The sequence below is a fragment of the Silene latifolia genome, chromosome 4 (assembly GCF_048544455.1).
Source record: "Silene latifolia isolate original U9 population chromosome 4, ASM4854445v1, whole genome shotgun sequence".
NCBI lineage: Eukaryota > Viridiplantae > Streptophyta > Magnoliopsida > Caryophyllales > Caryophyllaceae > Silene > Silene latifolia.
The window spans coordinates 52685810-52706576 of NC_133529.1; the positions used below are offsets into that span (position 1 = coordinate 52685810).

The following is a 20767-nucleotide window of genomic DNA, read 5'->3' on the forward strand; positions in this document are numbered from 1 at the left end:
CCTAAGAAAATAAAATGAACTGGGATGGGTCTTTAGTGTACATTGATTGATTAAGTTAGTTTAAAAGGGAAAAAAATGAAGGTTTTTGCATTGTATTCAATAAATACTTTTCAATATATTGCTCATGCCGGCATATTTGAAATGTATTCGCTATTGCTACTCCGACATGTTGATATTACATTTCATTTTATTCATCGGTTTTTCTAAAATGTGTCTTAACAGGCATGTCAAAACTCAAGAGAACTTAAATGAAACGTTTGACAATAAATATGACATTGCAATCTAAAAAGTGTTTTATTATTTAGAAAAACCGTGTATTTATAATCTACTTATACTAATGTCCGTACAATATGCCAAATATCAAACAACATTTGAATTTAGAAAAACCGTGTATTTATAATCTACTTATACTAGTGTCCGTACAATATGCCAAATATCAAACAACATTTGAAATACTTTTGCACACACATTAGAATACACAATAGTACTCCGTATCACCGTTGTTAACAATCAAGATAACAAACACCATTGTCCTTGTAAATACTAAAATAGTCAAAATTAACATAATTAGTTACCCAAATGCATCCTTAACCAATTAAACACCAAGTTGTTCTTGCACTTCCAAGATAGTAGTAGCACTCTTCCTAAGCTGATCAGCCTCCTCATCAGTAATAGGCACATTAATGACACCAAGTACACCACCTCTCCCAAGTTGTGCAGGCAAGCTAAGAAAAACGTCACCGTCTTCAATGTCATGAAAGCCTTTGGCTAGGACAGAGACCGGGTGGATACTCCGCTGGTCACGGAGAATAGACCTAGCGAGATTAGCCACAGAGTAGCCGACGGCCCAAGAGGTGTAACCCTTGAGTTTTATGACTTCATAGGCACAATTGATGACTTCCCTGTGGATGTTGACTAGAGTTTCTTTCTCATACGCTATTTGACGTTTCTCAAGGAAACTTAGGATTGGTACTCCTCCTATGCTTATGCTTGACCATAATGCTACTGAGCTGTCTCCGTGTTCTCCTATTATGTATGCCTACATGTTGCATTTCATTTTAGCATAATTAGACATGAAACAAGAAGTGCAATTTTGATGCCTAATCACAAGCCTTTTATAAATTTACCAATTAAGATAGTGGACATAGGCTCATTAAGCCTAACTTATTAAGATGGTTGGTTATATAAACCATATTGATATTGCAGGCTTTTTTCTTAGTTCTCGAAAAAAGTGCGATCATAGATATGTGATGTTAAAATAAGGTCGTGAATGATAACGCTCACATGATGAACCTCAACTATTTGCCAAAGATGTCAGTCACTTTTAGCACCCGTCCTTGAAACAGTGGTGACTTTTTTATATTCCCTGTTGGAGTATAACATTATGATTATTGTTGTTGATAATGTATTCATTTCCGTGGAAAGTAACGTAAACAGTTCTCTATAGCTTACCGACATACTTCAATTTTTTTTTTTTTTTTTTTTTTTTTTTTTTTTTAAGAAAACTAGATTGATCCATAGGGCAGAGACCAACCTATCTCATCCTTTCGAATGAGGAGGTAAGTTGAAGCCACCTTTTATCAAACCACTCGTAAGAGTTGGACATGAATGTCCAACGTGAATAAGTCAAGAACCTTGTTGGCTTAAAGTTGAAAAAATGTTTAATTATCACTTCATCGAAAAAATGGGGTCTAATTTCACATCCTGATAATACTAGAAATTTCCCACTAATTTGCCAAGTACCGGATCGAGTTAATAACACATAAGTTATCACCCTCCACAATTAATTTTGAGATTTAAGTATTTTTACCGCTAAAACACCTTCTTTTTAAAGCAAGTGCTTCGCAACAAGGATACTATTGGATCCGCACATTTTTGCTCCCAACAAAACGACTTTACCATTGTAATCTCTTATAGAATATCCTAAAGCAGCTTTATTACCTTCTATTCTCGATCCGTCAAAATTTAGCTTTAGGAAACCGTTTGTAGGTTTTTCCCACCAAATCTCTTCCTTACTAGAATTATTTCTAGCGGACTCTTCTACCTCGGGATTGTTGAGATCCTTAAATCTAGTGACATTCCATGTCTTAGTACTATTATTACATAAAGTAATAAGTTTGCTGATACTTAAATTAACATTATTAAAGATAATATCATTTTTATGGAACCATGCATTCCACCAAATAAAAATAATCTTTATAAAGTCATCTTTTGGAATTAAATCCTTGAGATAATTAAGTTTCGTTAGAAAACTTTGACTTGTAATAGTGCCATAATTTGACAAAAACTCGTTGAAACTAATAATGTTCAGGTCTTGGATGACAGACCCAATCAAGGGACATTCGTAAAAGAAATGATCTTTGTTTTCAATAGGATTGTTGCCTGTAACACAATGAGGTGGGACATCAATATGACTCTTGGAAGTCTACTTTTTGTTGGAAGAAGTCATCAACACAGTGCTTTCCAAAGAAAAAATTTCAATTTAGGAGGAATATTCAATTTCCAAATTCACTGAAATTCACATTTGTCAAGAGCTTGATCGAACAAACCTTGCGCTAACCAAGTTGCTGTTTTGGTAGAGAAATTTACATCTACGGATAACCCCCAAATGAGGGTGTCTGGAATATCATTATGTGCCACTGGAATGTTAGTAATCTGATTAACAATATCGTTATTCACTAAACTGGATAATTTACAAATATCCCATTGCTTGTCAGAGGTTATGAAATCTTTAACCAAAAGATTAAGATCACGGTTATTATCATCATCAACCATACTGCTTGTAAGTGGGTGTGAAAAAACCCAATTATCAATATGTTACCCACCTATATCTATCTATCTTAAAAAAAAAAAAAAAAACCACTAGAATGACGGAGTTGGAATTTGAAATGGTGAAATTTTTTAAAGGACAATATACGTGTAAAACTATTAAAATTTTTGACAATTTCAAAGGTTCGTTTTAGGAGAGTGAGAGTCCTTACTAAACTCCTTAAACTACTCCGCCACCAACTCCATTAGAATTAGATCATGACATCATGTTATGTTAGTCTCATTCACCATTGACAACTTGCTAGTAAATAATTATTCAATTAATTATTACGATTGGTTTAGCTGCTCATTATGATTGTGTATCTTACTTCGCTTAGTCTGTACTAATCATTTGTTTACTATTATTTGTAAGGATGTTAATAAGAAATGACAAATAAATGATTGGGATGGGGGAATTAATTTACAATTAGACTACAAATTTATAATGTATGCATATGACGATATTACATTTGGGAAACTAATTGAATAGTTATAGTTATACCTGGACATCCTGGGCATTGACATCAAGATGATCAGCAATAAGAAACCGAAACCTCGACGAATCAAGATTAGTACCCGACCCAATAACACGATTGGAAGGAAACCCGGACAACTTCCAAGCAATATAAGTCAACACATCAACAGGGTTAGAAACAATCAAAAGTATACACCCAGGAGAATACTTAACCAATGGAGGAATTATCTTTTTAAACAAGTTAACATTCCTCTGGAGTAAATTCAGCCGGGATTCGTCAGTAAGCTGGCGAGCCCCTGCTGTGACAATGCAGAGGTCAGAGGCAGCAGAGACGGCGTAATCAGTAGAGGCAACGATTTTGGTACGTGGGAGGAAGGCCGCGGCGTGTTGGAGGTCCAACATTTCGCCACGGAGTTTGTCTGGGAGCGCATCGACGAGAGCCAGCTCGCAGGGCCGGTCCTAAACATTTCGAGGCCCTAGGCAAAATAATAAAACGGGGCCCTTTTAGAAAAATTACTTCGATTAATAAAAAAAAAATCATGCGTCTTTATTAATACATGGTATATTTTTTTGCCTACGAGCATTTTGAGATGCAAAATCATTAATAATAACATCGACATTAATGTTTTCCAAAAGTTCTTTCTCGATTGACAACATTGCAAGACCATTCAACCGTTCTTCCGACATCGACGACCTTAAGTAGGATTTAATCAACTTTAACTTCGAAAAACTTCTTTCGGCTGATGCCACGGTTACCGGTACTGTTAGAAAAACTTTTTTTTTTCTTTTCTCACATCCGGATAAGTGTTTTTTAGGCAACATTGATAATCGATAATTCACAAACAAAGATAACAAAACAACATTTAACAATAAAGGCTAAAAATCAGAAAAAAAGAAAAAAAAATCATGTAACAGACTAACAGCAGCACAAAATTACCCAGCAGTACAATTAATATAATAATATGACAAATTGACAATATTCAATAACTAAAATTGAAATTAATAATAATTTAATAAAAATTGAAGCAAAGAAATAGGATTAGAACTCCCTGATTCCTTTGAATGCTTGCAATAGGCAGATCGGCGACCGACGACGAGGTGAATGATTGAACAAAAGTCGATGAACAGGGAACGGCAGAGGCGCAGAGCAGTAGAGTAGTAGTCTCGTAGAGACTATAGACAATTAGACAGAGAGAATAAATTTGGGGTTTGGAAATATAAAAAGAAAGAGGATATAATAATTAAATGTAGAAAAAGTATAAAGTTATTAAAGTAGTTGCTGCAAGCTGTTTCTCTACTACTTTTGGTTTGTGGCTTCGTGCGTCGGTGCGTCATGCGTGTAGAATTTTTTTTTTTTTTTTTTTTTTTTCTCAAGATTGGGCCCTTCTCATTGTTGGGCCCTTGTCACAAAACCCAGCAAACAAGGCTATGGGCCGGCCCTGCCAGCTCGTCTACTAGGTCTTGTGTTAGGAGGGTTTGTGCTATTGCCATGCCTACGTTGCCTGTGCCAATGATAGAGATTTTTAGGTGGCGTTTGGTTGGGGATGGTGGTTCCGCATGTCGGATCGGGGCAAAGAGGGCGTTGGCTATGTCTAGGTCGCTTAGAGAGGTGGTTGATGGCAGTTTTGGGATTGACATTTTTGAGTTTTTTGGTAGAGAGATCAAGAGGTTTAGAGAGGAGTTTGATTGTTGAGGGGAGGAGTGGGGTTGGATTGTTATTTATAGGAGACCGGAGATTGATAATAAGACTCTAAGGGGGTGTTTGGTTGGAGATTTTGGAATGGATTGGAATGGATTCAGGCCATTCTAATGTTTGGTTGAAATATTTTGGAATGAAGTTAGATACCTGATGGATTCTAACTCCATTCCAACCCCTTGGAATCCCATACCCATCTCTCTCCCAAAGTTTCCAACTCCATTCCACCCAACACATTATTATCCCCATACCGGATTGAACCAAACAACTTTAAACATGTATGGGGTTCTAACTCCATACCTCCTTGGAGTTAGAATCCATTCCATTCCATACCTAATGTTTGAACCAAACGCCCCCTAAATTAACCGCGTATTTATATCCAAACATATCATTTATTTTTATGGAGGCAATTTATAGGAGAAAATATAATTATGTGCGATATTGTTTAATTCGTCTTTATAATTATATAATACAAAATAAAGTCGTATATTTCTTTATAATGTAAAATCAAAGATATTTACGTTACAATTTTTGTATTGACAAGTATGGAAGGGAGAAATGGTGATGTTATGGATAACCTATGTCCTTATTTATAATTATATGGATATTGTGTTGCTTATATTGGAAATTCGATATTTAAATGTTGTCTAGATTTGATATTGATTTTTGGTATTGTCAATTGTGTACTAAAGCATACACATCTACATAGTATTCCCTCATATTCTCCATTTTCTTCCATCTTTTCTAAAACGGATTATTCAGGTTTTCTTCCCTTTTTTTTTTTAGAAACTTTTAATCTTATTTTATTCATTCCTCTCTCCTATCACCAAACCCCACTCAACTCACAATTCCTTATTTAATTCCTAATTATTCATTCCTCTCTCCTATCATCAAACTCCACCCAACTCACAATTCCTTATTTTATTCATTCATCTCTCCTATTACCAAACCCCACTCAACCTACAATTCATACTTTATTATCTTCCTTAATTCTTGTGCCCCCAACAAAGGGGAAAAATATGGAGAATAGGAGGGAGTATAAAAGCTAAGTTTTTTCTTGGCTTTTTATTGACTATTGAGTTTTTACATATGGGTCCCCTCATGTTTTCTTATTCTATTTAATTACCATCTCTCCTCAACACAATTCATATTCCCATCTCTTATTCATATTTTAATTACTTATGTTAAAACATAAGTTAAAATGTCACAATTTACATACATTCAACGGATCTAACATGTCAAATACCTTTAATATAATTATAATAAAATACGGTGTATATTATCTAATATTCAAATCTAATATTTATCAAATATTCGAATCTCCAAATATGGAATATTTATATTGTCACGGTATTGAACACTTAATCACGCATATATATATGTTCACGTATCTAATGATCGCGTCTGCTATTACGGCCCGTGCATTTTTTGCACGGGTATAAAACTAGTTGAAGAGTATGTCCTCTTTCGCTTATTTCTTCTATTTCCTTCTATTTTTTTGACACCTGATTTCCCATTATTTTCATCATCTTCTTAACATTTTTTCTATTTTTTTCCCACATCAAAGAGGATCCTCTAATTCACCCTCTCTCAAATTTTTTATGACCAAAAAATAAAAAAGAAACAAATTACATGACACGTGGTAGATGAGAGATGACTAGTAGACACAAGGGTTAAGGTTGTACTTCCTCTAAAAATAGAGGAAGTCTTCCTCTTCAAAGAGGATGCTAAGAGTATATACCTACATTGAAGAGGACTTCTCCTTAGATTAGAGAAAGTGCTAAGAGGATGATTCATCCTCTTCAATGTGGATGCTCTAAGTATTATCAAGAGATAAACCGAATAAATTACCAAGTATTTTCACAGATATATTTTGTGTCTATATGTAAACTATTCTCTTCAACACAAATTCTTGTTTGTGACGGCACATATCCGTCACTCTTGAGTGACGGATACCGTTTTACCTCACAAAGTACCCACTTTTTCTCTCTCTGCAACACTATTCATGTGGTCCCCTTTCTCCACCAACCCATTTTGTTACCATTTTATCTCACAAAATATCCGCCACAAATGGTAACCCGTCACAAGGGAGACCAATTGTCTCTTCAAAGTCCCTTGGATTATAGGACCCATACTATGCAAGTCTTCATTGCAAGCGATATTGAGATGTGATGATATTTAGTTCATCAAGGATGTTCTATCATTATTCATTGTTTAAATTGTCTATTGAGTATAGATTAATCTGTGTTATGCGAAACAGTGATTATTGTGCAAGATCCTAACAACCTACCGTATAATCTATAATGTCGAGACAGATTTGGAGGACCGATTGACCAAGCAAGACAAACAGTCCTCAAACCGGTTTTATTATGGATTGGTAGTTTTTGGTTGGTCAAAACTTAGAAGCTCAGAAGCAAAACCGTGGGTCAGGTGGAACAAAGGTAATGCGTTTTATTTTATAAAGCCGCCATTGGATTCCAATTTGCAATTTCTGAAGTTCCAACCTCTAGATGGATGGTGACTAATGACTTGCTATCCAAGAAAATATAGGAACTTTTATTTTCTCTTAATTAGAAGTTGGAAATCAAGAATTTGAAACTTCAAGATGGAATAGCCAACCAAATATGACTAATTTTATGTACTGATTAGCCTTTGTAACTTGTAAGACAAATCATTACTAAATTTATATGAACCTAATGAATAAGACGATTTTATACCGTAAAAGACCGTCTTACACCGTATTTACTGATAAAAGATTGGTAATTAGTTTTGTGATAATTTTATTAGAACGTCAATCTCATAGTCATATGAGATTTATAGAATACCTTTATTGTGTTAATTTAATTAGATAATATTCGCTTAATACATGTACATTAATTTTACAAAGTTAGTACGTAGTAAATAATACTCTCTCCATTCTACTTTTATTGTCTCCATTTAGAAATGATTTAAGAAATAATTATGAAATACAAATCCCACCCTTGAAATTAAAGGGAATGGGGACATATCATTGGGATGGAGTGGGTGGTAACTTAATTATCTAGGGGCAATATTGGGGGTTTACCACTTTTCCTTGCTAAATCTAGAAAGGAGACAATAGTTATGTGATAAATTTTTGGAAAGAAGAAGACAAAAAAAATGGAGTAAATAAATGTAATTGGTTTTAAGGTTTAGTATTTAAACTTCATTTACTTTTTTTTTTTTGGTACAACTTCATTTACTAAGTTGTATAAACATATTAGGATCTTCACCAAAAATAAACATATTAGGAGTATATGCGAATCACTCTAAATTTATATGTCATCGCTTTTTTTTTTTTTTTTTTTTTTGTAATTGCTAAATCCCGCGCACCATCTTACTATATCCCGTGCATTTTTCCTCTATATTCCATTCATACTCTTACTCTTTAAGAAAAAAAAAGGGAAAAACCCTAAACTACCAGCTCCTTTCCCAGACCCCTTCACCCTCACCACCCTCCTCCCAGTGCTCATCCCCGGCGCCGTCGACCGCACCGCACCGCCCTCGAGTTCTTCAGCGGATCTACCCGACTCCCCCTCTAATTAACGCTCGTCGAACCTGTAGCCCTCGAGTCGTCCAAGGGGGCTTGTGGCCTAACTAACGTCGAACCCACCGCCGTCCCTAGCCGACTCAACTCCCTTTCCCGATTTCCGCGCGTCAAAAGATGGTGGTATGCGAAGTCATTGCCGTCGCTAGTGGTAAATGGCTCGAAGTTATTGCCATCCCTAGTGGTAAATGGCTCGAAGTTATTGCCATCTCTGGGTGTTAAGCAGGCTCTCGTACTGTCGCCAGTGGCTGGGGGCCCGTGTTGTTGTCGGTGGCTTGTGGGTCGTCCTTGTGTTGTCGCATTGCACGATGGTGTCCTCCCTCTCTCTCTATTCTAAATTGGTTGGGTGGTTGAAATGAGAAGGGTAAAGTCGAGAAAAATGGAAAATGTTGTGCGGGATTGAGTAAAATGTTGCGCGGGATTTAGCAAATTTTTTTTTTTTTTTAGTTGGACAAGCTCAATAGTTACTGATTTAACATTAAACAAACATCAACAGATGAATTCCATTCGTCTAAACTTGTTTATTTTTACCAACATATTTCCGAGTTGTAATTAATACAATTACTGTTGGGAAATTAGCGACAATCTTCCACACGCAACGGAAGCAATCAATCGACAATTAAACCGTAAAAGTAAATAAATGTAAACAATATTAAGATGAGACGATATTTTAGGGTCAAACTGTAATACCCCAATTATCCGGTCAAGATAACTGAAGCGTTACAATCTCGGTTTCCCGAGGTAGTGTTTCAAAACTTCGATCAAAGAACATTTTATTAATAATGTTTAATGAATTACATAAACGTAAACAAATAAATAACTAAAATACAACTCGTGATATCTATACACTTCTAGCCATCTAGACTCGTCTCGTGATATCATCAAGCTCGTCCCGTCTCCCGCGTACTATCCAAAAAACCTGATCATAACCTGCTCTCCATATGACCAAAGGATATCATATGTATCGAAACAGGCCACCCCAAAAGAGATAGGTGACAATGCACAGACACAACAAACATCAGTTTCAATAAATAAATAAAGTGCGACACGACTCGAGTGAGAGCATACAACATGACCATGATATAAATAACATGATATCCAAAAACCGCCACCACGGTACCGAGACACGCCTAGACATACCGACAATACCTCACTGGTACCGGGACACGCCCAGACATACCGTCAACCTCACTGGTACCGGGACATGCCCAGACATACCGATAACCACAAACAGGCACAAGGACACGCCCAGACGTATCGGGTCCGGAAGCCAACCGGATCCCCTGCCAGACGTCGTGTCTCAACCACACGCGTCCCTCCAAACTCAAGTCATTAATGTGCACATCCCTCTTGGAGTGAGAAAGCTCCATGAGGCGACCCAAGCGGAAGACGGTCTTATATTGTCCAATATACATGACAAGTATAATAAATGCAAATACCACACAATATACCAATTACCGATTCCTCCAATCACCTTAACCGATATCATGTTATAATGCAATAACCGCTAAAACACGACTTACATGACAACTCAAATGCAATATTGAAACTGAGTAGGATTAACCTACCTCACAGCAAATCCGCATAAGCAAACCGTCACACAAGATAGGCCCGTCTCATAAAACCGTCTCACAAAACTCATTTCTTAAAATACGATAATAATACAAATACGTATAAATATTCTCATCTAATCATACAAATACGTATAATATATTAATATATTTATACCAATACATATAAATATACTAATACATTATACAAATACGTATACGACTAACTAAACTAAATAAACTCATCTTATTAATTACCCAAAACCCGACTCACTCAACCACCACCACCCCCGCTGCCACCGTGGACCACCACTCCTGGCCACAGTGGCCACGGCCAGCCACAACACCCATGGTCACCACCAATGGCCATCCTCGATGTAACACCCCCATACTCCAAGTGCCTTACCAGGACCACTTAAGGCATGGAAGTGCTACCATCTCGATTATCCGAAGCAGTGAATATCGACGATTATTCAAGTCTCGTTCTTCAAATCAACACAAAGACGGCCTAAACGGCCCTTTCAAACCAAAATGGGTCCAAATACCCATTTTTCAACACGTTTTATAAACGTTTTTCAATGGTCAGAAGACGTCTTCCATCGTTGACTGACCCGCGCCTAAACAGGCCACTCCTTTTTCTATTTTTCAAACCAGGGGAGACCCTCTTGCATCGCCAATAGGCTCGCGCCTCTTCTGGCTGCCTGATGTAGGGTCTGTTCCCTTTCCAGCACTAGTCTAGGACGATCCCGACTTCGGTTAACCCGAATACAGGACGGATCAGACGACTAGTTTGCTCATTCAAACACCGTATTTGCAAAATACCTTACTAAGACAAATGGATCACGTTATGCACCATAAACCTAATTTGGTAAATGGATGTTTAATTTCCGTCTTGCATGCAAATCAACATTAAATCCAACTCGACATCTTATACTTGATACTTGGATTAAATCAACCGACATAGAAAGCTCTCACATGTTAGGTTTAAACCAATGGATGCGCATTCATGCATTTAAACCGTTTTATCAACTTTTGCAATCAACCAACCAAGATCGATCAGAGAGGCGCGCTCATGGGGGATTGGGTGTCTGATTAAAGGGCTTCCCAATACGTACCTTCACCTCTTATTTAGAAACTTTGGATAGTGGACGACCTTATCCAGGGCGCACGAGAGTTATTCTAGAGATAAGATGCTAAAGAGGGACGATTTCTTATCTTTAGTACCTATGTCAAACCCTGCTTTGTGCTTCGTTTGACCGAGGTATAAAGTGGATTCGAACGGGTTCCAAGCATCCCACAAATGCTTGGTGGCGACTCCAAACATCTCTAATCGTTTCGAGACCCTTGCCGAGACCATAAAAGAACGTACTTTAATAGAATAGTTTAAAGTGATACAAGATCGATCAAAATCCAAAACTGATAAAGTAAAATACAACTGTTCCTCAAACTGCAAACCAAAAGAAATAAACTAGTTCATGACACAACGGAAGTATATTAAACAGATCGTGATGACTCAACCTATGGACACGGGCCTACCTGCGCGCCCAGCTCGATCTGCGGACGTGCAACGGTCTTTTGAAAGCCACGCTCGGCGGCGTAAAAATAAAGTTTTAAAATAACTACACTACATCGTTACAATAACTATAAAAATCGGTCTTATTATTAGATATAAAAAATAACAAAGTCATAAATTACACAAGAATGATTGGAACTTACATCAGCAGCCCTTTGGTCGAATAACATATCAGTATCAAAACAGTTAGGCAGTTCCAGATACTTTTACCGAGGTTCAGGTTTATCAACAACGACTGCACATACCTCAGCAACTTTTGCTTCTTTTAAGTGATTGCAGATAGGATAGACACCATTGTTATATTCCCCATTCTCTAACGAACCAGAATTGAGCTCTAAAGTACCCCTTCTAATAAAACATTGCTCATCCCAGTGCTTGATAAGAGGAGTCTCAGAAGACATTGTATATTCCTTAAAACGCATACGATGGAAGTATGCCACCATAACAAGTATGCAACCACGCAAAGTAGACGACCCAGTTCTACAAGGTTCAACACCCTCGACTAATTTATCAAACACATACCCACACCAATCCAAATGGTGGATACGTGAAACCTCTTGCACCGTTTTAGGAATTAAAAAGTCAATTCCATAATTTGAAGGGGAAGCAAGGACAATGCACATATCATAAAGCACAAACAGCTGCCGAAATTCATCTCCCCCATCATCTCCCATACCAGTAATTGCATTATAAACAGCAGGGATAGTAACATAATTTGTCCCTTCTACATTAAACTTCTTCCGGAACTCGGCTTTCAACGTCTCTTGTGAAGACAGGAAACTATGTCTAGTGTAAAAAACCTCAACCTTATCACCACCGTTTAGCAATTCAAAAACATCATACACATCATCTTTTGACAGAAAAAACTTGATATCTTTTGCTTAAAAAATATGAGTAGTTGCATTAAAGTGTTTTATAAACAACTAGGTTAGACCCCGTGCTACAGCACGATTTTTTTTAGATTTTGTTACTTATAGTTATTTACAATTAAGCTATTGACATTAAATAAAAATACTTTTTATTTAACTTTATAAGCTACTTAAATATAAAAAAAATAATATTAGTATTATTAGGTAAAAAAAAGATGTTGACAACAATTGGATTACATTCAAATTATCTACTGTCTTAACCTCTACTATAATTATTTTTAAAAATAATATTGTCATTACATGCAACTAAAAGTTCTACATATTACTAAAAACAAATACTCATTGTATATAAAAAAAAAATATTCTCACAACACACTACAATACAACCCTGTAATCTCACGTTTGATGATGATTAATTAGATGATGATTAGATGAATTAATTATATAGTAAAATAATTAGATGTAGTTCCCATATTTAGATGATTATTAATTATAGCTGTAATCTTACGTAATATATAAAATAATTAGATGATGATTAATTATTAATTTAGGAAATTTATTTTTGGCAATGAATATTTGCTTGATAGTGTGATCAGATGCTAGACAGATTGTTACTAAGATTACTTTGTTATTTATGTGGAAATTTATTAGGGAATAGTTTAGTTTGGACATTTGGCCCGTGTAGTGTCTTAAGTCAGAAGGCCCAATTCTAGATTAACTTTTAGGCGGGAAAAATCGTAGAATCGCCTAATCTTTTAGTAAATAGGGGATGGTATAACACCCAATGGCAAACTGTTCACTTTAAAATCAAGCAAAGCACCAAATCCGATCTCAATGACAGCCTTTCACTGATTTGGACCAAGTTGTTTTACCAGATTAACCAAACCATTAGGACGACAGCTCACTTTAACGTTTGCAACGCTAAAATGAAAAATCAAGCAAAATATAAAAGAGTGACACATCAAAACAAGGAGAATAAACAGAAACTCATAACAGGGGGAGGAACATATACTCACATGTTCAATCTTGGAGTTCCACGAACCTTATTGAGCTACTTTTTTGGAAAATTTACTTTTGAGCGTTTCAAATCAGCTCTATTACCAACTTCAGGCTCCCTGTTACGTTTAGGACCCATTTGTTTTTATCACTGAGCAACAGAATACAAAATTATCAGAATAAACACAAAAATTATGACACCAACTAATACAATAACTGAGTTTTTATAATACAATAATTAGGATAAAGTAATACAATAACAAAGTTTTCATATTAAAATAACTGGACTTGACTAAAATAACTAACCAAAGACAATAACTAAGTAATACTACGTATATAGAATAACTAAATTACTAAATTACAATAACTACCCCAATACATTACAATAACAACATCAATATATTACAATAAAAAACTTTTCATATTAAAATAACTGGACTTGACTAAAAGCTGACTTTAAAACACTAACCAAAGATCAATAACTAAATAATACTTCGTATAGAATAACTAAGTTACTATATTACAATAACTACCCCAATACATTACAATAACAACATCAATATATTACAATAACAAAAATAATTTCAAACACACACACACACATTATGTTCATTAGAATGCACACAAATTCACCACAAAAAGAAGAACCTCAACAACAGATACAAAAATGAAAAAAATGAAATTACGAAACCCAAAAATTATGCGAAGACAATATGAAAATTGTAATTTAACAACAAAAACACAACAAATTAAACTATATACTGAACAAAATAAAGAATAAACAAAGAAAACCAAGAAATTCAAGTAGAAAACAAGAAGATGAACATCCAAAATTGAACAAAATCAACGAAAAAAATAAGTTCAGCTTATTGATTTCCTGTTGAGACGAACAAAGGATGAAAAATTGAGAAGAACGATAATGAAAGAACGACGATACTGTAGTAGACTAAGTGAGAGAGAGAGAGAGAGAGAGAGAGAGAGAGAGAGAGAGAGAGAGAGAGAGAGAGAGAGAGAGAATGAAAAACTGACGAAAAGTGGGAAAGGAGAACGTCAAACGTCAAAAATGTGTTTTATTTATGAGATGCAAAATTAAATCTCAGCCACATATCTTATGTTAGATCCATGGTCCAGATTCAGAGGGGTAACTCACGAAAAGTGACCTAACTCATTTGATGTGTATATATATATATATATATATATATATATATATATATATATATAGAGAGAGAGAGAGAGAGAGAGAGAGAGAGAGAGAGAGAGAGAGTCAAAATCCGGTGAGAACGAATATTCGGTGAGAACGACTTATAACCATTAGATTAAATATAATCCTACGGCTGCTAAAAACAAACCCATCAAACTTATTAGTACAAGTCAACTCCCCTCTCTAAATCCAATAACTATAAACTCACCTACTGCTATCCCTTATTATACTACCCCAATTTTCTTTTCCAAAAAAAAAAAAAAAATACTACCCAACTTTCCTTTCAATTCGCCATTGTTAATTTCCTTAAACTCTGACCACCCATTTCCTTTGCTAATTTCCTTTTAATTTACCATTGTTAACCATTATTGTTAACAAGAGCCCATGTAATCGGAGCTCCAACAATAATCTCATCAATTAAATCCATTAATCCCATCAATTACTATACTTGTCTGCGGTCGGAGCTCCGACGATATCCTCGCCGGACGAAGTTACATTTCAACAGTACCATCACCTTCTTCAGTGTCAGGCCAAGTCGCACCTCTCCTCATCGCCATCACCTTTGATTTGTCCCTCACCATCATCAGATTCATCATCAAATTAAAGGTCGGAGCAATTTTGATATTGATGTAACTTAAAGCAGTTTTGATGTATCTCATAGGAACTTTGATGTGCCTAATAAATAATATTGTGTATATATGTTAGATACATCGAAATACTGGCTAAATACATCGAAGATTGGTGTAGATACATTGAAATAGATGAGAAAATAACGAAGGTGGGTCACGGGTGGTGGACTGGTGTCGTCATTAGATGTTGACTAGTGAGAGTGAGAATGCATATAAATGGAAATCAGTTGTTGTCGAATTTTAGAATGGTGAATTAGTTGTCGCCGACGACTTGACTGTCACGAATCAGGTTTATCGCCATTGCAAGCAACATGCCGGCGTCACAAATCTGGTCGCGACGGTGACTGATTGAGAATGAGACAGTAACATGCTCGGTGGCGTATGTTGGTGGTGCTTGTGTCTTCGGCGTCGTCTGTTGCTGGTGGTAGCATGACATGTTGGGACTTGGGATGGTGGGAGGTTGTTACCGTGTTTTTTATTTTCTTAAGACAATTGTACTGTGTTTTTAATTAAATAAAGGTTAGTTAGTTCGTTCTCATCGTTCTCCCTGAGTGTTCATTCTCACCGGATCCTAAATATATATATATATATATATATATATATATATATATATATATATATATATATATATATATAGTGTAAAGTTCAAATGAGTCCCTTCATATACTTTGAGTCCATAAGTCCTTTCCACAACCCTTGGATCATGCATGGTGGAAGGTTGAGATTGAAAGCAAGAAACACACTTAACACTAATTAATTTACTTCTCTCTCTAGTTTTAGTAATACATTCACTAATTCATTATCATACACAATTAACACCACCTTTTGTCTTATACTTCAAAGTTTGTGAAAATTTTGTTAACATTTTTCTTGGTTCGGTTTTTTCATTTTTTTTTCGAGACAAGTTTTCGACATTTTAGGATTTTACGAGTGTAATTCTAACAGCAAAAAGTGTAATTTTAAGGAATATTTACGAGAATTTTGCTTTTTACAAGTTTAACTTCAATCTTTTTCGAGTGATTTTGGCGAATAATATTTTGAATTTTTGTAATTTTATCACAAGTTATTGTAATTTTAGCATTTTACGAGTGTTATTTTAACAACAAAAAGTGTTATTTTAGTCCATGTAAGTGTAATTTCAGTCCAATGAAATTGTTATTTTAGTCCAGGAGAATGTAATTTTAGTCCAGAGAAGTGTAATTTTAGTCAAGAAAAGTATAATTTCAGTCCACTGAGAATGTAATTTTAGTCCATTGAGAGTGTAACATTAGTCCAATGAGAATATGACCAAGTCCATTGAGAGTGTAACATTAGTCCAATAGAAGTAAGTGTAATTCTAGCAGAAAAAGTGTAATTTTAGCAGAAAAAAGAGTTATTCTAGCAGAAAAAAGTATAATTTTAACAGAAAAAAGTGTAATTTTAATAGAAAAAAAGTGTAATTTTAATAGATAAAAGTGTAATTTTAATAGAAAAAAGTGTATCTTTAACAGAAAAAGTGTAACTTTAATAGAAAAAAGTGTAATTTTAATAGAAAAAAGTGTAATTTTAATGGAGAAAAGTATAATTTTAATAGAGAAAAGTGTAACTTCAATAATAGAGAAAAATATAATTTTAAGAGAAAAAAGTATAACTTTTAATAGAAAAAGTGTAATTTTAATGGAGAAAGTGTAATTTTAATGGAGAAAAATATAATTTTAATAATAAAGAAAAATGTAACTTTAACAGAAAAAAGTGTAATTTTAATAGAAAAAAGTATAATTTTAATGAAGAAAAGTGTAACTTTAATAGAAAAAACTGTAATTTTAATAAGTGTAACTTTAATAGTGAAAAGTATAACTTTAATAATAAAAAGTGTAACTTTAATAAAGATAAAGATAAGTATAATCTTTAAAAAAAATAGATCTAGGTTTAACCCTTTAAAACTAGATCTAACTTTTTCATTTGTTTTTTTTTTTTAAAAAAAAAATCAAATCTTCACCATCACAACAACACCAACACGACTTTACTCGAAAAAAAAAATGATATGTAACAAGACACCCAAAAACAAAACTAATGTCATACTAACACCCAAAATATAAAAAAATGCATGTAAAAAGACAAAAATATAAACAAAATCTCATTAAAAAATAAGACATTTTAAATACAAAATCTGAAAATAATAATTATAAAACGAGGTTTTAAAAAAAAATATAAACATAAAATTATTTAAATCTTTCTCCTCATTTTATAGAACTAATAATTAAAATCAAAATTATATTTCAAAAACTAAAACTAAAACAATAACACACGAAAAAAAAAGGACGAAACCAGATCTGAAAAGGGAGAGGGGAAGGAAAATTTAAATCTTTCTCCTCATTTTATAGAACTAATAATTAAAATCAAAATTATATTTCAAAAACTAAAACTAAAACAATAACACACACAAAAAAAAGACGAAACCAGATCTGAAAAGGGAGAGGGGAAGGAAAAAAAAATACAAAACCAAATCTTGGGCTGTGGCGTGAGGCGGTGGTGTGGGCTGTGGCGTGGGCTATGGCGGTGGTGTGGCGTGGGCTGTGGCGTGAGGCGGTGGTGGCTGTGGGCTGTGGCGTGAGGCGGTGGTGGCTGTGCGGATCTGGGTGTGCGGTGGTGGTGTGGGTGTGCGGTGGTGTTGGCGGGCGGCGGAGTTGGGCCGTGGATGGTGGTGGTGTGGTGGGCCGACGGGTGGGTTTTTTTTATTTTGGGAGGTTTTGATTTATTTGGTTTTTGTTAGGTTTTGATTTATTTGGTTTTTGGTAGGTTTTGATTTATTTGGGTTTAGAGAGATGAGAGTATTGAAATTGTGTGAGATGAGAGAGAAATGGTGAGTGGAAAAGTGTATATATGTTAAATTAGTGGTTAATTAGGATATGTTGTTAATTAATTAGTATTGTAGAGAGAGAGTGGTAAATTAGCTCACTAATCTCCTTTTTTTTATTTTTCAATCACAGCCCTCCATCTTCCTCATCCAATGGCTCTAAAGAGAACTTATGGACTCACATGTAAGACATGGACTATATATATATATATATATATATATATATATATATATATATATAGAGTCCGTTTTTGAAATAATGCTCAAAAATAAAAGAATTGTCGTTTTGTGTCGGTTTTGAAAACATTTATCGAAATGGTGTCCACGTAGGCTCGGTTTTGACGAGCCTGTATGAGGCTTAAACACGCCATACGTATTGGCGTGTTTACTTCAAAGAACACGCCATATGTAATGGCGTGTTTAGGCAGTCAAAAATCTAACCCAAAGTCAGTAGCTGAAAAATATTAGCAAAGGAAACACGCCATTACGTATGGCGTGTCTTAGGAACAAAACACGCCATTACGTATGGCGTGTTTAAGCAGCTCTATTTTCCAGCCCAAGTCCAGTGGCTGTGTTTTTGGAAAGAAAGAGAACCCGCCATTACGTATGGCGTGTCTTATAGAAGAAACACGCCAATACGTATGGCGTGTTTGCTGAGATTCTTTTTTTTTTTTTAACAACTTTCTTTTTCCCGTCACTTTCTACCACAAAACACACACCATTCACCATCTCTGCCTCTCAAACTCCCCAAGTGCGATACAACAAACCTCACTCCCCTTCTTATTTCTTCACCTCACACTCATCTCGTGAATCTCCGGCGTGTCTCCGGCATTATATTGGGTTTTTGCTTTTCAAATTATACATTCTACCTAATTAGCAAGGTAATTTAATTCTTTTAACTTATTTAATTTCATCTTTTGAATGTAGATTTTGCTTATTTTGTCTTCATTGTTGGTAATTATGTTGTTTTGTGCCTAGATCTACAACTTATATGTGTTAATTTAAGGTTGTTTAAAAAAAGCCCCAAATTTTCGAAACCCTAATTAGGTAGGATGAACGATTTATGATTTTTAATTGTTGTTTAGGTATGTATTTTAGGGAAATTAGGTTATTGGTAGTTGATTTATACTAAATTTGTTCAATTTTTTTTTATAGAATGGAAATTTGTGATTTTCCTCTTATTTGTTATTGGGATGGAGAAGTGTTGGAGCAAAATGGATGTGTAACCTATAAAGGAGGGAATCAATGTTTTATTCTAGCTAGTACAAAGATGACATATCTTGAATTAGTTGAAGAGATTTATAAGGGAATCGGTGTTCAAAGTTTGGGTACTCAATTGAAGGTAATGATGAAATTTCCGAGTGCCGGGTGTTTCAAAATTGTTCCCCTTAATAATGAGGGAGCCTTTAAAGCGTTATGGGCAAGTATTCGTCATTCACATGCTCCTTCAATGGACATATTTGTAGAAGTTTCTACTAGTCAAATTGTCATTCCTACACCAAGTATTAGGCTAGATGATGTTGCTCAATTTGTTTCACTTGAAACTAATTACCACTACTACAAAACTCGTTATGGACATCAGTCCATGGACATCGGATTATCTGGAAAACCGATGTACATAACATGCACATCGGTTGTTTGCAAAAAACGGATGTGCATATAATTATATGTACATCGGTTGCGTTAAAAAAACACATGTCCATTATTTCTGATTTTAAAGGACATGTGATATTTAATAAAACCCATGTCCATATAAAAGTCATGGACATGGGACATTGCATTTAACCGATGTGCATCTAAAGTAAAAATTATAGGCGGCAAAAGTATTTGCCATACCGCCATCACTTATAATTTCGACTACATACATTCTTCCCCAAATCATCTCTCTCACTCTCACTCCCAAACCCTAACCCCCAAAACCCCGTACTCACTCTCCTCCCTCCGGATACCAACCCCGTCCTCAACCCCGTTTTATAGGGACACGCCAAATAAGTTTTTTAAAGTAAAGCACACAGCCACACACCCAATTCAATGACATTACGATTTCATGACAAAAACATAATCCCAAACCAAATCACTTGTTCTCTCACAATACTCACCGCCAATGACCTCTTCTCCGCCGTCCACCGCCTCTCTCTTCGCTTGTGACCTCTCCTCACCGCCGCCACTGCTAATTGCTCACCAGGTTTGAGTTTCTTTCCAGATTTCCACTTTTCCCCAATTTATCAATTTAGGGTTAGAGTTGTATTTTGATTTCTCTAATTTAATATGTTGATAAATTATAATGGATGTTGTTGTTATAAAGTAAAGATTTGAAGTGTTCTTGGTTAATTTAAGTACGAGTTTCATCATCTAATTTCATATACACGCCTAACATGTGACCTCGCCTCCACCGCATACCGATTTGTGGCACTTTCATCATCTAATTTATTATCTTTTATCAATTAAATTGTATTGTTTTTTACTTTTGATGTTTTGATGTTATTAATACTAGTTTTGTTGCATCAAATGGGTGTAATGTTTGTTTGTGCGGCTAAGAACAAGGCATCAAATGTGTAATTGACTTAAA

General features: G+C 35.1%; 1 protein-coding gene across 1 annotated transcript; it reads right to left on the bottom strand.

The window, feature by feature from the left end:
- Positions 1 to 436: 436 nt before the first annotated feature.
- LOC141653492 (L-lactate dehydrogenase B-like) lies at positions 437 to 5019 on the bottom strand. The gene is made up of 3 exons (XM_074461274.1): positions 4727 to 5019; positions 3311 to 3727; positions 437 to 1039 (listed from the first exon to the last, which is right to left on the bottom strand). Exons 1-3 carry the CDS (start codon positions 4919 to 4921, stop codon positions 596 to 598), a joined length of 1056 nt encoding a protein of 351 aa, XP_074317375.1. The 5' UTR covers positions 4922 to 5019; the 3' UTR covers positions 437 to 595.
- Positions 5020 to 20767: the final 15748 nt, after the last annotated feature.